This window comes from Equus przewalskii, chromosome 25 (assembly GCF_037783145.1).
Source record: "Equus przewalskii isolate Varuska chromosome 25, EquPr2, whole genome shotgun sequence".
NCBI classification, from domain to species: Eukaryota; Metazoa; Chordata; class Mammalia; order Perissodactyla; family Equidae; genus Equus; species Equus przewalskii.
The window spans coordinates 750,963-774,705 of NC_091855.1; the positions used below are offsets into that span (position 1 = coordinate 750,963).

The following is a 23,743-nucleotide window of genomic DNA, read 5'->3' on the forward strand; positions in this document are numbered from 1 at the left end:
CCACACTACCTGATTTCAAGACTTACTATAAGGCTATAGTAATCAAGACATTGTAATACTGGCAAAAAGATAGACATGGAGATCAATGGAGCAGAACAGAATCCAGAATTAGACCCATACATGTATAGTCAATTGGTTTTTTACAAAGATGCCAAGGTAATTTAGTGAGTAAGTGAATGTTTTTTTAACAAGTGATGCTGAAATAATTGGGTGCCCATATGGGGAAAAAGTGAATATTGATTCTTACCTCATACCGTACATAGAAATCTACTTGATGTGGATCATAGACCTAAATGTAAAAGCTAAAACTTGTAGAAGAAAACAGGAGAAATTCCTTGTTACCTTGGAGGAGACAAAGATTTCTTAGGGAAAAAAATGAACCAAAATTGGCAAATGAGACTTTATCAAAATTAAAAGCTTGTTTTTTGCAAGACAGATAATGAAAAGGCAAGCCACAGACTGGGAGAAGATATCTGTAGCCCGTATATCCAGCAAAGTACTTGTATCTAGAATATATAAAGAACTCTTCAATAAGAAAATCCAATTAAAATGGACAATATATTTTAACAGGCACTTCACAAAAAGATATATGCATGGCCAAGAAGCACATGAAAAGACGCTCAAGATCATTAGTCATCAGGAAAATGAAAATTATAACCACAATGTTGTAAATATTGACTAAGAAAGACGAATTAAAAAGACTGACTATATCAAGTATCTGCAAAGATGTGGATTAACTGGGACACATACACTGATGGTAGGAATGTAAAGGTTTACAACCACTTTGGAAAGTAGTTTGACAGTGTTTAAAAAGTAAAACATAAACTTGCCATAAAACATGGCCTTTATAGTCCTAGATACCCAAGAGAAATGAAGGTGTATGTCCATACAAAAACTTGAATATGAATGTTCATAGTAGCTTTATTCACAATAGCCTAACATTAAAATTAACCCAAATGTCCGTGAAAAGCAAAGGGATAAACAAAATATGGCATTGTCATACAAAAGAGTACTACTTGGAAGTTTGAAAAGAGGAACAAGCTGATAGATACAACAACATGGATGAATCTAAAACACTTTAGGCAGGATGAAAGAAGCCAGACAAAAATAAGCTCACACTATATCATTGCATTTATGTTAAATTTTAGAAAATGCAAACCTATAATCGCATAAAGTGGATCACCAGTTGCTTGGGGCAGAAGAGAGGATATACAACAAAGGGGCCAGGTGAAATTTACTAAGTGTGGAAAGATTCTGTATTTGATCGTGTGGTTTCACAGGTTATATACATATGACAAAACTCATCAAATTGTACACCCTAAATGCATGCAGTATGCTGTACATATGTGATACCTCAATAAAATTGACCCCCCCCAAAAAAAACCCAGTACAGAGCTCTGTTTGCAATTTACTCTAAGAGTAAAACCTAAAGTGGAGAAGAAGTGTAAAAATTGTAGCTCCATCACCTATCAGCTCAGTGTAACTTCATATAGTTACTTGGGTAAATTACTTAACCTCTCTATGCCTATTTCCCCTTTCATAAAAATGAGAATAATAATAGTACCTACTTCATAGAATCATTGTGAAGACTAAATTATGTAATTCATCTAAAATCTTTAGGGTGGTACCTGGCATGTAGTATTGTTAGCTACTAATATTAAATTTCAAGGAATTGGGATTTCACAGACTATAGTCTTTCATTCCCAAAGCACTGTTTGAATTCAATAAGAAAAATAACGAGAAAGTTTATTTGGAAAAATTTAAAACACTTATGAACACATGAGTAAAGAAAGGAATCACAAAAGAATTTAGAAAATACTTAGAATATAATAAAAATGCTACATATCAGAACTTGAATGAAGCAACTAAGTTGGTATGCAGAAGCAAATCTGGAGCTTTAAATGTTTACATTAGAAAAGAAGAGCCTGAAATTTAACAAGCTAAGGGTCCGAGTTATTTTAGAAAAACAAAAATAGGATGAACAGAAGGAAATGAATATAGAGATTAATAAAATAGAAAACATACAATAAAGAGGCTTGACAAAGCCAGAAGCTACCCCTTACCTTTCATCATAATCAAACTTCTTCAGGGGTGACCCTGCACGTGCTCACCATCTTCTCACTTCTCCAGCCAGTCTAATCTGCCTTTGCCCCATCACTCTACCAAGATAGCTGTTGCCTAAGACAAGTTCATTAAATATTTTTCAATCCTTACCAAAATTAATTTCTCAGCCGCAATTCGCTCCACATTTTTCTGCGTAATACTGCCACTGACTAGCACATTGCTAGTCCACTGTCCTGGATTTTTTTACTACCTTGCTACCTTTTCTCAAACTCATTTGCCTCTGCCTTGCCATCAGACATTGAAATTTTTCAAGACCTAAGGTTAGGCCCTGTTCTTCCCAAGCGATTGCATCCACATTCATGGCATCATGCCTCTTAAAAAAGTGGCTGGCGTGGCCGAGTGGTTTAGTCCGCGCGCTCCGCTGCCAGCGACCCAGTGTTTCGTGGTTCGAATCCTGGGCGCGGACATGGCACTGCTCATCAAACCACGCTGAGGCAGCGTCCCACATGCCACAACTAGAAGGACCCACAACGAAAAGATGATTCACATGCGTATATTTGACCCTAACACAGACTGCTCCTCTGAGTTTTGGCTTTCTATATTTTCCACTTATTTGACATCTCTTCAGGGAGATATGAAACCCTCAGATTCAATGTGTCCTAAACTGAGCTCATGATCTTTCTTCCTCCCTTCCCACCACATACCTGTCTCCCCAAAAACCTGATCCCTCCTCTTTTGTTCCCCATTTCAGTGACTGGCACTGCTGTTACCCATTTATTGATATAATTCAGAAACCTGAGTCATCAATGCTGGCTTCTCCCTTATATCTCACTTTCAGTCCCTTGATAAATCCTGTCTATGTTACCCCCTAACACCTCTGAAGTCCATTCACTTCTCCCCATCCACATGCCTGGTCCAAGCTACTACCATCTATTGCCAACTCTATGGCAGTTAGCCTCCGAATTGCTATGTCGGTATCTTCTGGCTCTCATAAGTCTGTTCTCTACACTATTGCCAGAGTTATCCTTTTTAAACAACAATTGAATTACTTGTAAAAGTCCCACCCCCGGATTCTTCCATTGGCTCTTATTACTCTTAGAATAAAGACAAACACTTTGTGCATGGTACAAGGCCCTTCATGGTGCCAGCCTCATGCTCCATCTCCATCTCATACCATGCTCCTCGCCACTCCAGCCACACTTTAGCATTCTTTCTGTCCTTTGTACTTGTCGTTTCCCTTCTGTCACAGAGCCTTCCGCATTCTTTTCCCTCTGCTTAGAATGTTCTTTCCTTCTTCAGTCAGTTAATTCTCAGTTCCAGGGTGCACTTCCTCAGGAAACCCTGCACCCAACTATCCAACTAGATTAGATTCCAAAATTATAGACTCAGAGCATTATGATCCTTTCCTTCTCATCATTTGCAGTTCTATATTTGTGTGATTTCTTGTGGGAGCTTACTAGACTGTGACCATTGTAGGAATAGGGACCAACTCCATTCTGTATCCTTATTACCTAAATTAATACCTGACATGTACTACGTGTTTAGTAAATATTTATTAAATAAATGAAGCCCTTATTCAGCATATCCCAAGTATCTTGGGGTAGGAGAAATGCCTGAATATATGATTTCACAGCAGAACTATCTCTATCATTATTTTCTCCTTTCCCACTTACCTGCCCACTCCCCTCAAAAAGAGTGCTTGCTGGGCCAGCCCCATGGCGCAGTGGTTAAGTTCACATGTTCTGCTTTGATGGCCTGGGGTTTGCCAGTTCAGATCCTGGGCGCGGTTATGGCACTGCTTGGCAAGCCATGCTGTGGCAGGCATCCCACATATAAAGTAGAAGAAGATGGGCACGGATGTTAGCTCAGGGCCAATCTTCCTAAGCAAAAAGAGGAGGATTGGCAACAGATGTTAGCTCAGGGCTAATATTCCTCAAAAAAAAAAAAAAAAAAAAGAGTGCTTGCTTTAAAACAGGGGTCCCAAACTCAAATGCCAAGGGGGCCCTGGATACTGCCATTTGAGAGATAATAGGGAATGGTGGTGACTGTGGTGAACTAGAGAGCATCTATCTAAAGAAGACAGCCACATCAATTCCAGCTGCGAGATGGCATTGCCAACGCATCTAATTTTTCAAGAGAAATCAGAAATATGGATTTTTTAAATGGAAAATCTACTTTTTAAATAATGACAGGGTATTGAAGTATTGTTTAAAACACCATAGGCTAACACTAGATAAGCCAAACAAAACATCTTATGGGTCAAACCCAACTCATGGGCTGCTAATTTGTTTTCTCCTCCTTCCCCTTCTGCTTCTGTGTTGTCTTCCTTAAAGGAATAAAACAAATCAATACAATTTTGTCTTTATAATTTTTATATAACAAAGTTGAATTATATTTAACAACCGTCAGCATTAGTTAAAATGAATTCTGAATAATTACACCTTAACTTATGGGAAATTTATGGTGTTCTAAATCTGACCACATATAAAGATAGTACCGTATATCATGTGATATGCCATCAATGTCTGCCTCCCTCTGCTACACTGTACATTGCTATAGATCAGCCTCTATCAGACCTTCATTTTGAAGGACATTTTGCATGCTCTTCAGCACCTAGCACTGTTATATATTTGGTCGATGCTTAATGATTTGGATAGGTTGAGCAAATTCATGGTAAAGTAAAGGAGTTTAAAAGAAATGTTTCCTTCTCCATTTCCACAAAAAGATCAGAATCTCTAACTTAGCAAAACAGAACTTTTCCTCTAATTTGTTTTAAATACAAACTTTTACAAATTAAGTGTTCTTATGTTTTTGTTTTAACTTTGTTAAGGAGTCTGTTTAAAGTAGTCCATATAATTTCATCAATAGCCCTGAACTAGAAGTCTAGGAATCTGAGTTCTAGGCCAAATTCTATTCTACTTGACCAATCCATATTTTCCAAATCACTACTTTTGTGGTCCAGTTTAATTTGTAAGGTGATTAGTCTCAGTGATATTCAAGACATCTTTAATTCTAATAGTCTAACACTAATAAGGCAATCTAGAATTTTAAGGTTTTTTTAAAAAAAAACTTACTTTATGACCTAGTTCTTAGATCTACTACAATGTCTATGAATTCTCTCTCTATGAATGCCAATTTTAAAAAGTTAAACCTATCAGGTTAAACTAATCTGAATTTAGTTTATTTAGGACATAAGTAAACGTAAATAAATATTTAGATCATCTGCTTTTTTTTTTTTTTTTTGGTAATTTGTTTATATTTGTGGATGTTTTGTTTTGTTTTTTGCTGAGGAAGATTTTCCCTGAGGTAACATCTGTTGCCAATCTTCCTCTTTTTTTGTTATGAGGAAGTTTTGCCTTGAGCTAACATCTATGCCAGTATTCCCCTATGTTGTGTATGGGTTGCTGCCACAGCATGGCTTACAAGTGGTGTAGATCGACACCCAGATCGGAACCCTCAAACCCAGGCCCCTGAAGCAGAACTACCAAACCTAACCACTGCGCCACAGGGCTGGCCCATCTGGTTTCTAAGATAAGATGTGATTGGATATTTCAAATCCGTTTGTTCTAACTTTTTACAAAAATTCAGTTAGAGCTGCCATTTTTCATTAGCATACTGATCATACTCTACAGTTTTTTTCAGCTTCAGTCTCTGTAAAAATGCTTAAGTAATATTTTCTTAAACTTTCATGTTCTTTCCTCAGCTTTTGTGTAGGAGGTTTTCCAATTGCGATCCCGTCATTTGGGCTGGTTTGAGGTAATACGGTGTAGTCTAGAGAACTTCTCTTTTACACCATGGGATTAGCAGGTTTTGAGCTAATGTGAGTGATCATCATCACTGATTATGTTCAAATTGTTATTGTCCTTAAGAAATCAAGAGGAAGAGAAAGTAAGTAGCGTTCCTTCTGCTCATTACTACTTCTGATACATTCTGCCCTTTTTTCCTCCACCATTAAAAGTCAGACAGATATTCTCCATTGAATCTGGCTCTCTGTCTTTACCTATACAAAAAGCAATTCTGCTATCTTCCTAGTTTGAAAAGCATGAACGGTTTTATGAAAAATTAGTAATTACAATGGGTTTAGTGTTGTAAAAACTTCTTAAAGGATAGACAGTTTCAGCACAAATTCAATTTGTCAGTTTCCTAAGGAGTCTAAATCCATAATATGAGACTCTCAGTGCAGAAATAAATTGCTTATTCCTTAACATAAGATATGTTAAATTATCTTCAAAGAACTGTCCATAGTATACTAATGAACCATCCATAGTAATCTTATATTTCAGGATGATTTTAAATAATGAAAGCTCACAAATTCTTCTCACACATAAAATTAATACTTCATTCCTGAAAAATTTAGTTATTTATGCTTTTATAAAAATATACTTCTAGTTAAGTAAAGGGTATAGTAAAGATACTTGATAGTCTGAAACTGTTTCCAGGTCATTCCATTTTACTAAACAGATAATTTGGTTTCTGATTGTATTTTTCTTGGGCATGTTAATTCTGCAAATCTTGAACAACTAACAAATAGTTGCTGTGATATATAGATGACACTTCTATTAATAAAGCAGTATGTGTCACCTTAAAAATTAGGAAATTAACTTGAAGTATATACCATCAAAGATGTAAATGTACAAATATGTCAAAGAATACCAGGATCCCTGTGAACACTGAATTAGGAGTCAGGACACTTAGGTTTTAGCCCTTTGAATTTCCTGTGTGTTCCTGGACAATCCACTTAATCTCTAAAGCTCAGCTTTGTTATTTGTAAAATTAAGTCCAGTTGTCCTCTCACAGCACAGTCTTACAGAGAGTGCAATAGGTGACAACAACTACGAAGTTACCAACCAACCAAGAGAGTTCATATAATGTTTCAGAGATTTTATTGGGGGTCAGTCATATACGCATGGAGCATCTTTGTGGCTGACCTTACTTACTCAGTCTCCAGCCTCTTCAAAGGTCAAACTGATAGCACATGGCCCAGGCCTCCATCGTAAGTCACATTGTTAGCATAGACTATTTGGTATGGCCCTAGGCTCCAGGTAAACAAAGACACTTACCAGGCAGGACATTCCGAGGACTTAGAAATTATCTTCCAAGAGCCCAGCAAGGGCCAGATCTTTCTTTGGAAATTACAGTGTTGAGACAACTCAGGCCTGCTGAATTAATCCTTCACTGTATGCCTTGTTTCAGTGAAGTAATCCTCTAGTACCTTCTTGAGAAAGGGTGCGTGGTAAGCAAGTTTTTGAGGCTTTTTATGTCTGAAATATTTTTATTCTACTGTCTTATTTAATTGATAGTTTAGGCAGCTATAGAATTCTAGGCTGGAGATAATTTTCGATGAAGATTTTTAAGGTGTTGCTCTGCTTCCAGTATTGTTATTGAAATTTTAAAGCCGTTCTGATTCTTGACCCTCTATATGTGACTTGTTTTCTTCCTTGCTGAAAACTGTTCAATTTTTCTTTGACCCCAATGTTCTGAAATGATGTCTCTTCATATGGGTCTGTTTTCTGTACATTTTGTTTGGGCATTGAACAGGCCCTTTCAATTTAGTCACGTGTATCCTTTAGTTTGGGGAAACATTCTTGAATTTTTCATTGATTTTCTTTCCTCCTCTTTCTGTTCTCTTTCTGGAACTCCTAACATTTGGATGTTGGACCTCCAAGACAGATCTTTTCTTCCCTCTTCTCTCCTATTTTGCATCTATCTTTTTGCTTTACTTTTTGTGGGGAGATTTCCCCAACTTCCAGCCCTTCTCCTGACTTTTTCATTTCTGCTAGCATGTTTAATTTCTCTTTTTTTAATGAGCTCTTTTTTATTCTCTGAATTTTTTTTATTAATGACATCTTGTTTTTGTTTCATGAGGATAGTGTCTTATCTCTCTGAGTCTATTAATGATAGGGGATTTTTGTTTGTTTAGTTTTCTTTCTATATAGTTTTCTTTTTTCTGTTTGATTGTTTTTGATCTCTTCTCTCGTTAGAAACTTGAGCTATCTGATTATCCTTGGCTGTCTGTTCGTAATTAGGAGTGGAACCTCTAAGCATGTGGGTGAAGCATGTACACACTGTAGGGTGATCTGGCTGGATGATTTGTTAGGGAACCCCTGATCCTGGTTTATTTAGGTCTTTCCTCTTGGGCTGATCAGATTCCTCAGGGGGAAAAAATATTCTAATCCTTCAGAGAATAAAGGTCCAGTTTAGAGCATTTTGATAACCTCATGGGAGAAGAGGGTTGGGACATGAGATAATCACTATACTTGGTATTGATCGTTAATCTCCCTGTTTTTAGTATGGTGCCAAACTATCAACTGTGCCCGGCATCTAACTTTCATACTCCAGGCCGGAGTAGCTTCTCCAGAGAATAAGCAGTCAGGTATCTGCCAGGATGAATGAGGACCATTTGCCTAGGGCGTGGATGAGGAAAAGAGACTTTAGAGATTTAACTGCTCTTAGACAGCTCTTATGTACCCCTGTTTTAGCTACCTTCACCTCTCCGTTCTAGTGGTTCTTGGTTCTCTTGTTTCCTGTACCTTTTGAAGATTCTGAAATGTTTATCAGATTGGTTCTCAACCCTCCTCACTACTAGCTTGGGATTCATCTTTCTTGGAAAATCACACATTGTGTTGGTAGTCACCAAGACCACCCTCAGCCTTGATGATTTGCTAGAAGGACTCACAATTTTTATACTCATAGTTGGAGTTTATAACAGTGAAAGGATAGAGTAAAATCAGCAAAGAGAAAATAAACATGGAGTAAGGTCCAGAGGAAACCAGGCACAATCTTCCAAGAGTCTTCTCCCAGTGGAATCACAGTATACGCTTAATTCCTTCTGTAATGATTTGTGACAGCATATATAAAATATTACTTACCAGGGAATCTCATTAGAAACTCAGTGCCAAAGTTTTTTATTGGGGTTTAGTCATGTAAGCACTCTCTGCCTAACACATGCCAAAATTCCAGAATCCAAGAAGGAAAGCAGGTGTTGAGTATAAACCATATTGTTTGCGCGGTTTAGGCACAGTGAAACACACTTCTCATTTAGGGAATGGTGGGAATCCTCCCCAAATCCAAGTTCCCAAATGCCAGCCAAGGACCAGCCTTACAAGCAGGCTTTTCTAAGAATGTAGTCTCAGACATGCTATGTTAACTCTTCTCTGTACATGTCCATCTGCTTTCTAGCTTCCAATATTTTGTTTTTGTATCCTTTCCCATTCTACTCAAACCTAGGGGTTTATGCCTTTTAAGAAAATCCATTTACTGTTGTTTTAGTGGAGTTTCAGGTGAGAACAAAATTAGATACATATGTTCAGTATTAACCCGGAACTTCATTTGAATGTATATCAAAGCAGCCCAATTTAATTGTATAAAATCATTTTAAGCAACTTGAAAGAAAACAGACTAAGCAGAGAGAAGAAACTTTAAAAAAGAAAGGTATTAGTATCCTAAGAGAGAGAAAATATCTATTGTATCCTAGGAAAAAGACAGGCTGCTGTAAAGAAAAAATATTTAGAAGATTAAAAAAAGTTCTGAGAAATGAAATATATGATAGACTTTGAAAGACAACATCTGAGAAAAGTCTGGCTATGCAATTTATAGCTAAAGTAGTTAAAAGCGTCATTTTTTTAATATGCAAGCAGTAGCGGTAAGCTTGAGAATAGTGCACCACTCGCCATAGGAAGTTAAGCAATTGAGGTAGACACTATGGATATCTGCTCTGTGAAAGTAATCTACATAGTTGGATATATATACCTGTCTATTCACCATGGAGAAGAGATTGTGTTCACCACAACTCATTTTTGTATCAGTTCCAAATTTCATGTAGATATGTTCTCTGGTAAAGTTTCTATTTCAAATCAACAAATGTGGGAAAATTGATTTGACGAAAAGAAATTCTATAGAAAAGCATCCGTTCTATAAGTATTTCAGTATCTACCATCTCCACACAGCATAGTTCTACATGCCATGGGGGACAATAAGTGATACACAGCTCCATTGTAACTCTCCCCCAAATCTTGGTATACCTGTATTAATTCAACTTACATTAGGTAACATTCACAATAAAATATATTTGTCACACTCTCATCTTTCTTCCCTATTCGAGGAAATAAATAGGAAGACAGAATATGGAAGTCTGCATTTTAAAATGGAAAAATCATTTCAGATCACTTATAAATAGGTTAAATATTTTAAAATAAAGTATGCTAATGATAACAGTATTTTAAATCTTCATTAATTCAAAAATTCTAAGTATTTCCTAAATTAGGCACTACTAGTTTATGGGATAAAGATAGGTTATACGATGAGGTATATTTGATATCCATCAACCCATATAATTCTTCATACTTTTATAGTAAAGAATAATGTCCTTCTGTAGATGGCCCATTTATTCAGTTTTTCTGGTATTAAGAAAGACCTGGAAAGATATGGCTCCTTTGATATTATTTGACATCAGCAAGTCATTTAGATGTATGTTGTTTACCATTCTAAACTTCAAAAAATCTACATAAAGTACATGTTTATTATGTTTCATGAACTATCCTTCACTGTCCTAACCAATCACTTGGCATTTTTTGATATTACTATTTTTTTTTTTTACCCAGGATCATGTCCTGTTAGCTATATTCTATAAAATACTTGGAATCTACTAATATTGGATCATTGTTTTTAACCCTATTATAATCTAAATGTGATTTAAGCACCTGGTTGTGTTTATATGATGCATTGTAACATATTCTGCAAATCTGGGATGATAGCTAACCTTTAATTCTTTCCTTATTCAACTCTACTCGCTCTCACACCCATGACCTGTAATCTTATGGGTTATACTTCCCATCTTGTCTGCATTCTCTTCTTCATTTGAACCTTTTAAATGCCTTCGCTGAAATCTACCTTTTTCCAGATGACACTTCATGCTTTAGAAACCCCATCTCAGTTTGTGGGAAGAACAATCACCCTATTTTATATTTCCCGATACTACTTAATTCATGTTATACCGTGAAGATCTCTCTGAAATCTTTGCTATCATCATCTCTCTGAAATCTGTGCCACCTGATTAGCTCATCATTGACTGTAGTAAGTAATACTTCTACTTTCCTGGATGAATCAGCACTTTCTTTCTTCTGTCCTAGTCTCCTGTTATATAGATCTTTTTCAAAGCCCATATTGATAACCCATCTAATGTCTCTCAATTCAGTGGCTTCTCAGAGCTCTAAAACCCTCCATTTCTATTTGAACAGCCCAACAGCACGGCCACACGTTGGATCAGCTCTTGAAAGTGAAGCAACTCTTTCTGACCAATGTCTTCTTTTTTCCCTAATACATCTTGAATTCATCCTTTTATCTGTTTTTCACCCTTGTCTTAACTTTTACTCATTTTCTCTCTTCTGTGTTCCCTGCTCCATTAGCTCTCTTCTGATGTCATCTGCACTTAGAACCTATGGTCAATCTAGTATTCCTTATCTCTTGATTTTTTGCTGTGCCAATATATTCACTCACCTACTTTTTCTTTCTCTACAATAGTTCCACATTTTACAGATCTAAATTAGTACATGAAAAATGCAACCTAGTTATTTGAACTTTTTATAGTGGCATCCATTTTTTCTATTAGATTGTTGCCATTTTAAAATCAGGAAGCCTTGCTGACTGTATCCACTATCAACTCCCTGACTTTAATTGGACCTCTCTGCTTCTCAATATATTCTTTTATAACTCTTCTATTCATGTGTTCCAAATGTTTTGCATATCCCAAGTGCTTAAATCTAAGATCCCTTCCCAGGATATGACCTTGCCTCCTATTTTATTGGAAAAAAAAAAAAAAAAAGAACCCATCTGCCAAATTCTCTCATCCATCTTCTCTATATCAACATGTCTATATCCATGCTATGTCCAAATTTCTTATTTTAACAAAGGGCTGGTTTGTAGATTATTTTAAATTTTATGTGCAGACCTCCAAGTTTTTCTTCAACTATCTTTCTTCCCTCTTGACTCACAATATGTATCTTCGTTTTCAGTGCTAACCTGCCTCTTCTAGAGCCGCCTTTAACAATTGAACTCTCCTTTCCTGTCTCCTGCTCCTCCATTTAGCATTTCACCCTCTCTAGTTCATTTCTGACCAGAAGATTATTAAATCAGAAACTGTGCAGGGCCTGAGATTTTACCCTACTTGAAAGCTCACAGGTTAGGCTGCCACAGTTTTATCTACATAAACTGACAGAAAATACAAGATCCAAGCATCAGAGAAAAAGACCGTTTCTTACTCACAGCAAAAAAGAACCAAAGCAATGTCTTGCGTAAGATCCCCAAGCCCCAATTCCCAACAGTGGCAACACAGTGGGGGCCAGATGTTACTGTGCATGTAGCAGGGTGTGTTACAGGAGGGGAACCTCAAAATAAGGAAGAGAGACATAGGCAGACCTTATCTTTACTCTGGAATGTAAGCAGATCTCCACCAAGGAGGGAGAGGGAGACTCTACTCCCCTGGGATGTCCCCAGGGAGGGAGAGTTCTCTATCTTTATTATACTGGTCAAGAAACAAATCTTCCCTCTGACCTTAAGGTAGACTCCGTAGTTTTCAAGGATGTTTGCTATGCAAACCCCTTTGCTCAGAAGACCTGGACCATGCAGAAACATGCAATATTCATAGAGAATTGTCTCCTAACACAATTTTTTCCAGATTTATCTTCAAATATATCTCATATAGTCTACACTCGCTGCCTTTATTGTCTTATTTCCTATTAACTCCTTGAACTTTTACTCTATCATTCCATTGAAAACTATTCTCTCCAAGGTACTGGTGACATACTAGTAACCCAGTCAAATGGTCATTTCTTAATTGTTCTTAACTTTTTGTAGAATTTACCAAGGGCTATCCTTTCTTCTTGTTAACTCAGAACTACTCTGCTGTTTTCTGTGACTAGTTTGATTCTTATGTTTCTCTCCCCTGCCCATCTCTCTTTTCTTCACTCTGTGCTTTTTCATTGTGTTAAATGTGAACATATCACAGGTTGACTTTTCAGTCTACATTTGTTCCCTCAAATGTCTTCTACTTTGAGTTTCAGCTGTCACCTCTGTAGGTGACTAGAATTTTCTTCTTACATTCCAAAACTCATGTGCCTTCTCAGTATTTCTGCCTGTATGTAATAAATTTTAAAACTAAAAATCAATTCCATGGTCTGACTTTTTAAAATTTTTGCCATTGGGGCCCTCGTTCTATCAGTTCTTTAGATTCAAAACATGAGAACAGTCTTTTAACTGGAATTCTTTGCACCATTCTAATCCATTTTCTATGCCGTCACCTAAGAAATCACTCAAACATAAAATCATATTACAGAGTTTGTGGGAGTTAAAGCCTAATTCTTTAGCATTTTTATACAAATCCTCCATGATTGGACAACTGCTTGCCCCTCCAGTTTCAACTTCTGCTGTATTTCTCACTCACCCCACACCGTGATGCCAAAGTACTTGCTTTGGCCTAAATTCACTGTTCATTTGTTCAAACAATTTCTGAAAACCTAGTTTGAACCAGGCGTTATGCTAGGTGCTAGGCCTATAAGTATCAGTAAGTTATGGTCTCTCTTAAGAGATAAATAAATCTGTAAATAAATACCATATGCTAGGATACAGAGTGGCTTCTCTCTTCCTAAGGCACTTAAGGTGACAATATAAAAGATGACACTCGAGTAAAGTCTTGAAGGATAAGTTGGGATTTGTTATATGACCATGAAAACATATTTCAAGTAAAGTAAAAACATGTACAAAGACACAGAGATGTGAAATTGAACCCCTTATTTGCAGAGCTGTAAATAATTCGGAATGACCAGACCATAAAATTGAAGATGGGGATAAAAGGATACAATGATGGGAAGGTGGGACTAGATAAAGACCTTTTATGTATCAATGAAGTGTGGGCTTTTTCCTGGAATAGTATGATCAGGTTTACTTTTTAGAAGTTGCTCCATCATAATAATAATTTATTTAGGCTAAAACTAGTGGATGAAAGTTTGAAGAATAAAAGATAATTACATAGTCTCTAAATAGTATGTCTCCACATGATACTTATTAGATTGGGAAAAATAGTAACTTAATAGTGGAGAAACCTGGTAGGTACCACCTTAACCAGTTGATCAAAGTTAATGTCACACTAATGGGACAAATTAACATCCTGAACCTCCTGATATAATGCACTGAGAAGAATGCAGCATCATCATTTCTGTGGTATTCCTACCAAAATGCATTTCCTGAATCTAATCATAAGGAAACATCAGATAAACTCAGACTGAGTAGCATTCTACAAAATCACTGGTCTGTACTCTTCAAAACTGTGAATATCATGAAAGACAAAGGGAAATAAATGAAAATTAAAGGAGGTTAAATGCACATGAAATCTGTATGTAATACATAATCCTGGATTTTTTTACCCCCATAAACAGCATTTCTGGGACAATTTGCAAAATCTGAATAAGGTCTGCAGATTAAATAGTAGTATTGTATCAATATTCAACTTTATGATTTTTCTAATTGTACAGTGGTTACATAAGAGAATTTCCTTTCTTAAGGAAGTATATATTGAAGTATTTAGAGGTAAAGGAGCATCACATATGCAACTTACTCTCAAATGATTTTTTTAATCATATATAGAACATGTTCATAGAAGCATTATTCACAATATCCAAAAGATGGAAGCTACTCACCTGTCCGCTGATGAATGAATGGATAAACAAAATGTGGTATATGCAAACAATGGAATATTATTCAGCCTTAAAAAGGAAGTAAATTCTGACACATGCTACAACGTGGATGAACCTTGAAGACATTATGCTGAGTGAAATAAGCCAGTCACAAAAGGACAAATATTGTATGAATCCCCTTGTGTGAGATGCCTAGAGTAGTCAAATTCGTGGAGACAAAATGTAGAATGGCAGGGCCAGGGGCTGGAGGAGGGAGGGGTGGGGAGTTATTGTTTAACAGGTATGGAGTTTCAGTTTGGGAGGATGCAAAACTTCTGAAGATGGATGATGGTGATGGTTGCACAACAGTGTAAATGGACTTAATGTAACTGAACTGTACACTTACAAATGGTTAAATGGTAAATTTTATTACATACTTATTTTACTACAATTTTAAAAATAAATCATAGACAGTAAAGGAAAAGTAGAAAAATGAACAGTTGTCTAAAAATATAGATGAAGTTAAGAATGGAGGCAGAGAGACCAATTAAAAGGCTGTTGTAATAACCTACTGTAGTAGTGAAGATAGAGGGAAAAAAGCATCTGAGAATGAGTTAAAGAGTACAGTGTAGAAACTAATAGGATAATATTTTAGACTCCTCTATCACATTCAGCTTCTGGGAGATGTTGGTACTGTTAACCAAAATATGATAGATATGAATAGATGCACAGGCTACTACCTTTGCCTGAGTATTTACCTATTCTCATTTACCCTTCATGACTTGGCTCAAATGTGACTTCCTTTGAGAAGTCCTCCCTGACTCTTTATACAGTCTTTCCCTTTTCCCCTTACCTCTTACCATTTCCGGGACTGAATTAGTCTTTCTCTCTTCCTAGGTGTTGTGATAGCATCTTTTGCAGTGATATCACAATGTGTCAAAATAAATGGTTTGTTTATTCCATATACTGAGCTCTTTGAGAGCAGAAACAGTTATTCTATTTTTGAATCCATGGCATGCTTCATAGTATGTGCTCAGTAAATGTTAACTTACTAATTACCAAGTACATTATTTTTCTTTATAATGTTTGGTATTTGCCTCTTTCTTTCCAGGCCCCCAAAATTCATACTCTATTTCAGTAGTCTTATAACTAGTCTTTCTACTTCTGGTCTGTAGTATCTCTGTAAGTAGCCTGTACATTGATGCCAGATTGATGAAATTCCATATTTTGGAACGCCTTCATAAAAATCTTCACTATCTTCACATTATCTAAATAATAAATTCCAAATTCACCAGTAAGTAATTGAAACCTTCCACACTATGCTCTCAGAATTTACCATGCTTACTTCAAATTCTACTTACCTATCTGCTTAACTTTATTCAACAAGTATTTGGAACCTGCATTTTGCAAGGCTTTGTGAAGGAAGCAAGTTTATTAAATATGATATACGTTCATTATATTTGTGTTTATTTTTCATCCCTTGTTTCCTTTTACTACTTCATTTCATCTTAGGGGAAAATAATCTTTGGAGAACACTCAGTCATATTCCTATTTAAGTAAGTAGTTTTGTTTTAGGACAAAGTGTGAGTAATATAATGAAGTTTAGATTAGGTGGCAAGCCATCCAGCACAATATCTGGCTTATAATAAAACTTTAATAAATGTCTAAACTGAATTAATTCTGTTTAAATTTTTAAAGGTAGACACTTAAGAAATCCAGCAATTCTACTTCAGAGTATTTATCTGAAGAAAACAAAAAAGATATATGCACCCCCGTGTTTATTACAACATTATTTGCAATAGCCAAGATATGAAAACAACCTAAATGTCCATCCAAGGATGAATGGATAAAGAAAATGTCATACACACACACACACACTGGAATATTATTCAGTCATAAAAAAGAAGGAAATCTTGCCATTTGCAACAACATGGATGGACCCTAAGGGCGTTATGCCAAGTGAAATGTCAGAGAAAGGCAAATACTGTATGATCTCACTTATATGTGGAATCTGTAAAAACAAAAAAACTTATAGGTACAGAGAACAGATTGGTGGTTGCCAAGGAGTGGGGAGTAGAGGGGTGGGTGAAATGGGTGAAGGTAGTTAAAAGGTACAAACTTCCAGCTGTAAAATAAATAAGTCATGGGGATGTAATGTACGGCATGATAACTATAGTTAGTAATACTGTATTGTATATTTGAAAGTTGCTAAGAGAATAAATCTTAAAAGTTCTCATCATCACAAGAAAAAATAATTTGTAACTATGTGTGGTAGTAGATGGTAACTAGACTTATTGTGATGATTTCACAATATATGCAAATATAAAATCATTATCTAGTATACCTGAAACTAATATAATGTTATATGTTGATTATATCTCAATTTTTTAAAAAGACTATAACAAAGATAGTTATTAATTAATTGTTTTAAGGCTTTGGCTCCTTGCCTATTTTTGCTTCACGGTGGTGCAGCTGTTAACATTTGAACTTTGCTTGCTATCTGTTATCGTTGGGAGTTGTATCACTTTGAAACACACAGTCAAAACAAATTGAAGAATACTATACGAGAACGGCCTCTTTTTTTTTTTTTTTTTTTTGGATCACCTCACTCCGGTCAGAATGGCTATAATTAACAAGACAGGAAACAACAAATGTTGGAGAGGGTGTGGAGAGAAGGGAACCCTTGTTCACTGCTGGTGGCAGTGCAAACTGGTGCAGCCACTATGGAAAGCAGTTTGGAGTATCCTCAGAAAATTAAGGATAGATCTACCATATGATCCAGCTATCCCACTGCTGGGTATTTATCCAAAGAACTTGAAAACACAAAGGCATAAAGATATTTGCACTCCTGTGTTCATTGCAGCATTATACACAATAGCCAAAACTTGGAAGCAACCTAGGTGCCCAACAAGGGACGAATGGATAAAGATGTGGTATTTATACACGATGGAATACCACTCAGCCATAAGAAATGATGAAATCCGGCCATTTGTGACAACATGGATGGTCCTTGAGGGTATTATGCTGAGTGAAATAAGTCAGAGGGAGAAAGTCAAATACCATATGATCTCACTCATAAGTAGAAGATAAAAACAACGACGACAAAAAAAATCACTTAGCATTGGAGATTGGACTGGTGGTTACCATTGGGGAAGGGGGGAGGGGGGAGGATAAAAGGGGTGATTAGTCTCACATGTGAGGGGATGCACCATAATTAGTGTTCGGGTGGTGAACATGATGTAATGTATCCAGAATTTGAAATATGATGTACATCCGAAAAAAATAAAAATTAAAAAAAAATACTATATTACACGTTTTGAAAACTTTCTTTTTATATTGTCTCTATAGGTTATATGTAAAGTCAGATGTGCCACTGAACTTGACAAACACAAGTAAGTTTCATGAGTAGCAGGATCTAAATTTTTTTCACAGTAGGCTTCTCAAGGTAGAAGGGTATGGTAGTTGAGGATACCTTAGCAGTTGTGTAGAAAAATCAAGTAGTTAGATTAGTTCACAGAGGTGAGTTGAGTAACTCAGTCTCCCCCTTCAGCCATACTGCCGCCTAACACCTTTTTTTGCTGCTCTGCCACTGTCCCACTTCAGGTGTCAGATGTAGTTTCAGAAAGTCCACAAATAATAAAGTTAGATTATGTTGTTTTGGATGAGAATGTATAGTATAGTTCCATGAAATAAGTAATGTTTCAGTCCCAATTAACCTCAGGAATGAGAGTGCTAAGCTGGGAAGTCAGGAGGCTTCGGTTTCAAACCAATTTTCCCACTGCCTTGCCAACTATGCAACTCAGTTAACAACTCTATACTTTGGTTTCCTAAACTACTATAATCCCCTCGATATATGAATAATTTCAAGGTCCATTTTGGACTTCAAACTGTAATTATCTTTATTATTTAATCTGAGAGAATATTAATATCTAAACTTTCAAACTAAAATCTTTGTACTTTGTACTTTGTGCTGTTTGTACTTTCCATGTACACTTAACAAAGATTGCTTGTTACAGATTACACATTATCTTCAATTTACCTTGTGTAAAATATTTATAAAGGTAGACAGTGCTTTATTATTCCCTATTGAAAGTGACCCAAAATAGAAGATATTAGCATGCAAATAAATTTCTGGAACACATTAACTTGGGATATAAATGTATTTGAACTGGGATAACTGTTATAGCTACTTGATACAGATAGCCACACCTTATCTGAAGAGTTTTTATGAGGTGGTCTAACTTTTCTTAGGGGGAAGTAGTTAAGCATTTCATTCTCAGAGTTGCTCGGTATGCATAGTAAATATGCAACCTTTTAAGAAGATGAAGTATTGACGAGTGCTTGAAACTCTACATATACTGACCCTGTTGATTCTTTAGTTGTGTTTGAAAGCAATGTTTGCTATGGATAATCAGATGTTCATAAGATTGAACATTGTTTAAAACACATTTCCCTTACTTCTTCAATTTAATATTAGTGATGTATTTAAACTTAGGTACAGTATATTAATTTTCCAGGCACATTATAAGAGCCTGGTAATTCTTGGAATGGAAAGGTAAAAAAATATGCTTAATAGTTATAAAAATGAAAAACTCAGGATTACTTGAAATAGTGTTAAAATAGTCCTATATTATTCTTCTTGGTAGAGGCAACTGAATTCAGGTCCACATGAGATTATTTTTAAATTAATGCTTTAAAATCTAATGCTATTTTAAAATGGTTTAGATCCTAATTTCATAACAGTAAAGATAGGCCAACTAACTCTGAGTGATCATTAAATTTGTATTTAATGAAGTTACAAACATTTTAGTTTTATAAACACCTAATAAACTCATTTTTTTTCTTTCAGAATTCTACTGCATTTGGGCTTTATATTGGCAAGCCTTCTCTTTTTAGTGGTGAACTTGACTTGTGCAATGCTAGTCCATGGAGATGTCCCAGAAAATCAGTTGAAATGGACTGTGTTTGTTCGAGCATTAATTAATGATAGCCTATTTATTCTTTGTGCCATCTCTTTAGTTAATTACATATGCAAAGTTACAAAAATGTCATCAGCAAATGTCTACCTCGAATCAAAGGTAAGTATATTTCTTAAATTTACACTTGAAAATCTTACTTCAAATCCTTATCCTATGAACCATCTTTTATTGGAAAGTTTATGTTTTTTTTAAAAAGTATTCTGAATGTCAGGTACATTTTGAGCATGAAAGAATGATCACTAGAAATTAAAATGTATTCAAAATTTGGCCCTTACTAAACAATGATTTTTTAATAAGGAAGCTTATACTGAACATATTGTACTTTCTATGACTTATATCCTCTGCACTGGAGACTAATTAAATGAAATAAACCAGAATATATTTATGAATGTATCAAAAATAGTCTAATATATAAAGCCACACTAACAACTTAGGATTTTATCCAGTAAGGGTGGCAGTATTGCCATTAAATAACTTTACCAGATTATGTCTTCATGCATTTGGGTTAGCAATGTTAAGATATCATGTTGGTAAAATGCTGTTTATTTGTATAAAAGTCTATAAAATGGTACTTCACCCCATAATATAAAGTCCCCATGATATTTGAAACAGTCAGTCATGTCACTAAATTTATAAATGCCTTGCTTCTCCCTTTCTTTATACTTTGGACCAGCAAACAGAAGCCAAATGCTAACCCATTAACAAAGAACCAGGGAACTTTCTACTGTTGTTGATTGACAGCGTGGTTGAGCAGTGAATTGGTCATTGCAGTGTATGTGCAGCAGTGGGTGTGGGGGTATAGATTGGTGGGTGTTGGGGGTGTGGGTTTATACATACACACGAGCTTGCTTTAGTTTGGCATGATTGCCTGTTCACTGAAGATAAGCAAGATAGTGTCTTAAACAGAACAATCTCTGAAATATTTCTAGACATCTATATTGTTGTTATCCTTAACATAGTCCTAGTAAAGTAAGGTACTACAATTAAATGTATGGTAACCAACTTGTCCTTTAAATTTAGGTGGAGATGATAATTTTACTTTTTAAACATGTATCAGTAGAATGCAAAATAAATATGTAAATATAAATGGGGAGGTGGAGAGAGAGAGACTGACTTTCAAACCTATTAATCTTACCTGGAAAATTATTTTATTTGACTTCAATTCTAAAAAGTTGTTTGTAAAATTTAAATATTTTAGCTAATAATAATAATACTGTTAAAAAAATACTATCACTCTTATGGTACATAATCTTTTGGTGTCGCAACAGCATCTTCACTTAGTGTAATAACATCGCCATAGAATTCATGCATCTTGCTTGTCTAGTGATAAAGCATAAATAGAAGTGGTTGAATTTAAAGGGCTTCTTTTCTGGATAACTAGCAACTTTCTAAGTGTCGTTTTACTTGCTTTGAAATAGATAATTCTCTGAATATAGTAAAGTTGCCCATCTGAGAAGAAAAGTTCTTCTGATAACTCCTCCAGAATTATTTCAAACATCTTCCCCTAACTATTATGTGAAAGGTATTCACTTTTTTATTTTTATTATTTTTAAAGTATTAAATTTAAAAGCTGCATGGATTCAGAATTCTCTAGGAACACTACAGAGAGACATGTCCAATTCCTACCTATAAAGGTAAATATCATATGAGATGCTAGATTATTTGTATTATATTGTACTGTTGGGTAGTTCTTGATCTTTCTAACTAGGTTATAAACTTTTTTATTCTCAGAGTACGTCGTCTTGCTTTCATGTTCTCTTTGTAAAAAGACTAGGCTCACTTTTTATTTTTGACTTCTATAACCATATGTAGCAGTGGCCATTTCTTTTCTTCAATCCGCAAGTGTCAGTTAAGCATCCACCTCCTCCCCATTTTCGACCTGGCCGTTTCTTGCTGTCCCGAGAGCATTTCCTGAAAGCTCAGACTTTGATCTTTTGCTTTTCTCCTTTTTATTCTTCATTCTTCCACATATTCTATGATAATGAGATCCTCCATAATTTGTCTCAACCAAATCTTACCCACCTGATTTCCGCATGGCACACAGTATGTTTTCCTGGCTCTCTGTCCTCAGGCTGTTTCATCTTCCAGGAATGCTTTTCCCCTCCCACTGCTCCATGCCTGCTTGTCCGTATCTTACCCAACTTGAAAGGCAGAACTCTAATGTTTCCCCTTTTTATGAACTGAATTTGGTCCCTTGTCCTCCATCTCCAAAATAAAATTTAGAAATAACTCTGTGTCCAAATTCTCTAAAAATTGTATTTGTTCCTCTCAGGGCACATATCAACGTGTACTATGTAGCATTTGTGTGTACATATCAGTTGATACTATGTAGCATTTATGTGTGCATGTCTAATTTTTCTGACTAACCTCTGAGCTCTAGAAGGCAGAGCCATTTATTATTCAGAGCTCCCTCGGTTCCTCCCACTTGAGGGTCAATTAATTTTATCTGAATGATGACATACGCATTTTTATTTCTATCCCATTAGGTACTTCAGGTGCCTTTTGCATATTTTCACCAGCCTAACTACCTCATTCTCTTCCCACTCACAATCTGTACCTCTCTATCTCTCTAACTTTGTCATTGTCATTGTTCTCCTATTGATTCAGACTCAAATTTGAAATACTCTGATTGTTACTTCATTCCTTGTTTCCTAACAGTAACTCCTGTCAACTTTTTCATTTAAAAAATTTCTTCTATCTGTTTTTTTCTATTTGAACAACTTGACAGGAAAGAAACCTAATGAGTATAACTATCTGTCTCTACTGTGCACCAGGCCTGCTCTAGTTGCTTTTCACATTATCTCATAATTCTATGAGGTGGTCCTATCCCTCTTTTGCAAAAAAAAGTGGGGTGTGGGGGAGTTTGAGAGGCAGAGGAAGTGTGGCTTATAAGCTCTTGCGTGACCTAGGCCCCTCTCTAGCTTTCTCACCTCACCTCCTACCACTCTCCTCTTCGCTGTTCCAGTCACATGGGCTTTTCCCCCCAGTTCCTCACCAGAGAATACACAGCAAGTTCATTCTTGCCCTGGGCTCTGTATGTGACGTTCCTTCTGCCCAAATTGTACTTCCTAGAGCTATGCATGTGATGGTTTCTGGGCATTCAGGTCTCAGCTCAGATGTCACCTTTCCTAACCACTCAACTCAAGTTAACTCTCCACTCTGATTACTATATCCATCACCTTCTTTTGTTATCTTCATAGCATTTATCAGTAGCCAAAATTATTTGTTCATTTGTTTGCATACTTATTTTCTGCTTCTCCCTCCTCAAGTGTAAACTCTGAAAGTAGTTCTTGTCTGTGTTGTTCATTTTTCTATCCCTTTTGTCTAAAATAATGCCTGGCATATACTAGGTGTTCAGTAATTATTTGTCGAATAGATAACGTTTCCATGTTTGCATACAGTCTTTGCCAGAGCAGCTTTACCCTAGTAACAAAATGAGCTTTCATGACAGGGTTGTGTCAAGAGCAAATTTAATCACTAAAAATGCCCGAGATCACACGCTTGAACCAGGATTCAAACTCAAGTCTGACCACAGGTGTCTATTAGTAGTCACTGTTCTTTATAACCATGCCTTGACTCCATTTACATTGCCCTATATTTACTTACACAGTCATGCCCTGCTTAACGACATTTTGGTCAACAAAGGTCCCAATATATGACAGTGGTTCCATAAGATTAGTACCATATGGCCTAGGTGTGTAGTAGGCTACACCATCTAGGTTGTGTAAGTGCACTCTGTGATGTTCACAAAACAACAAAATTATCTAAGGATGCATTTCTCAGAATGTATCCCCATTGTTAAGTGATGCAGGACTGTAATCTTTTAGGTACGCATTTTTAAATAGTTGTAATTTGCATGAGTATAATTGTTTGTATGCTTATTAATGACATTATTCCACATATATTCTTACTAGATTTTGTCATACTACCCTCCAAAAGAATAAACCATTTTATAATGCTATCTTCATTGTATAAATGTACTTCATTTCCTCTGCTCCATCAATATTTGAGTTCAAATTTTTTTTATTTTGGCTA

General features: G+C 35.9%; 1 protein-coding gene across 1 annotated transcript in view; it reads left to right on the top strand.

Moving 5' to 3' along the window:
- The window catches only part of GPR137C (G protein-coupled receptor 137C), a 68,997-nt gene that overhangs the window by 16,521 nt on the left and 28,733 nt on the right, over positions 1–23,743 (top strand). Inside the window, exons 2-3 of the mRNA XM_008544488.2 lie at positions 18,078–18,121; positions 19,579–19,807. Coding sequence (XP_008542710.2) covers positions 18,078–18,121; positions 19,579–19,807 — 273 coding nt within the window. The remainder of the gene's footprint in view (positions 1–18,077; positions 18,122–19,578; positions 19,808–23,743) is intronic.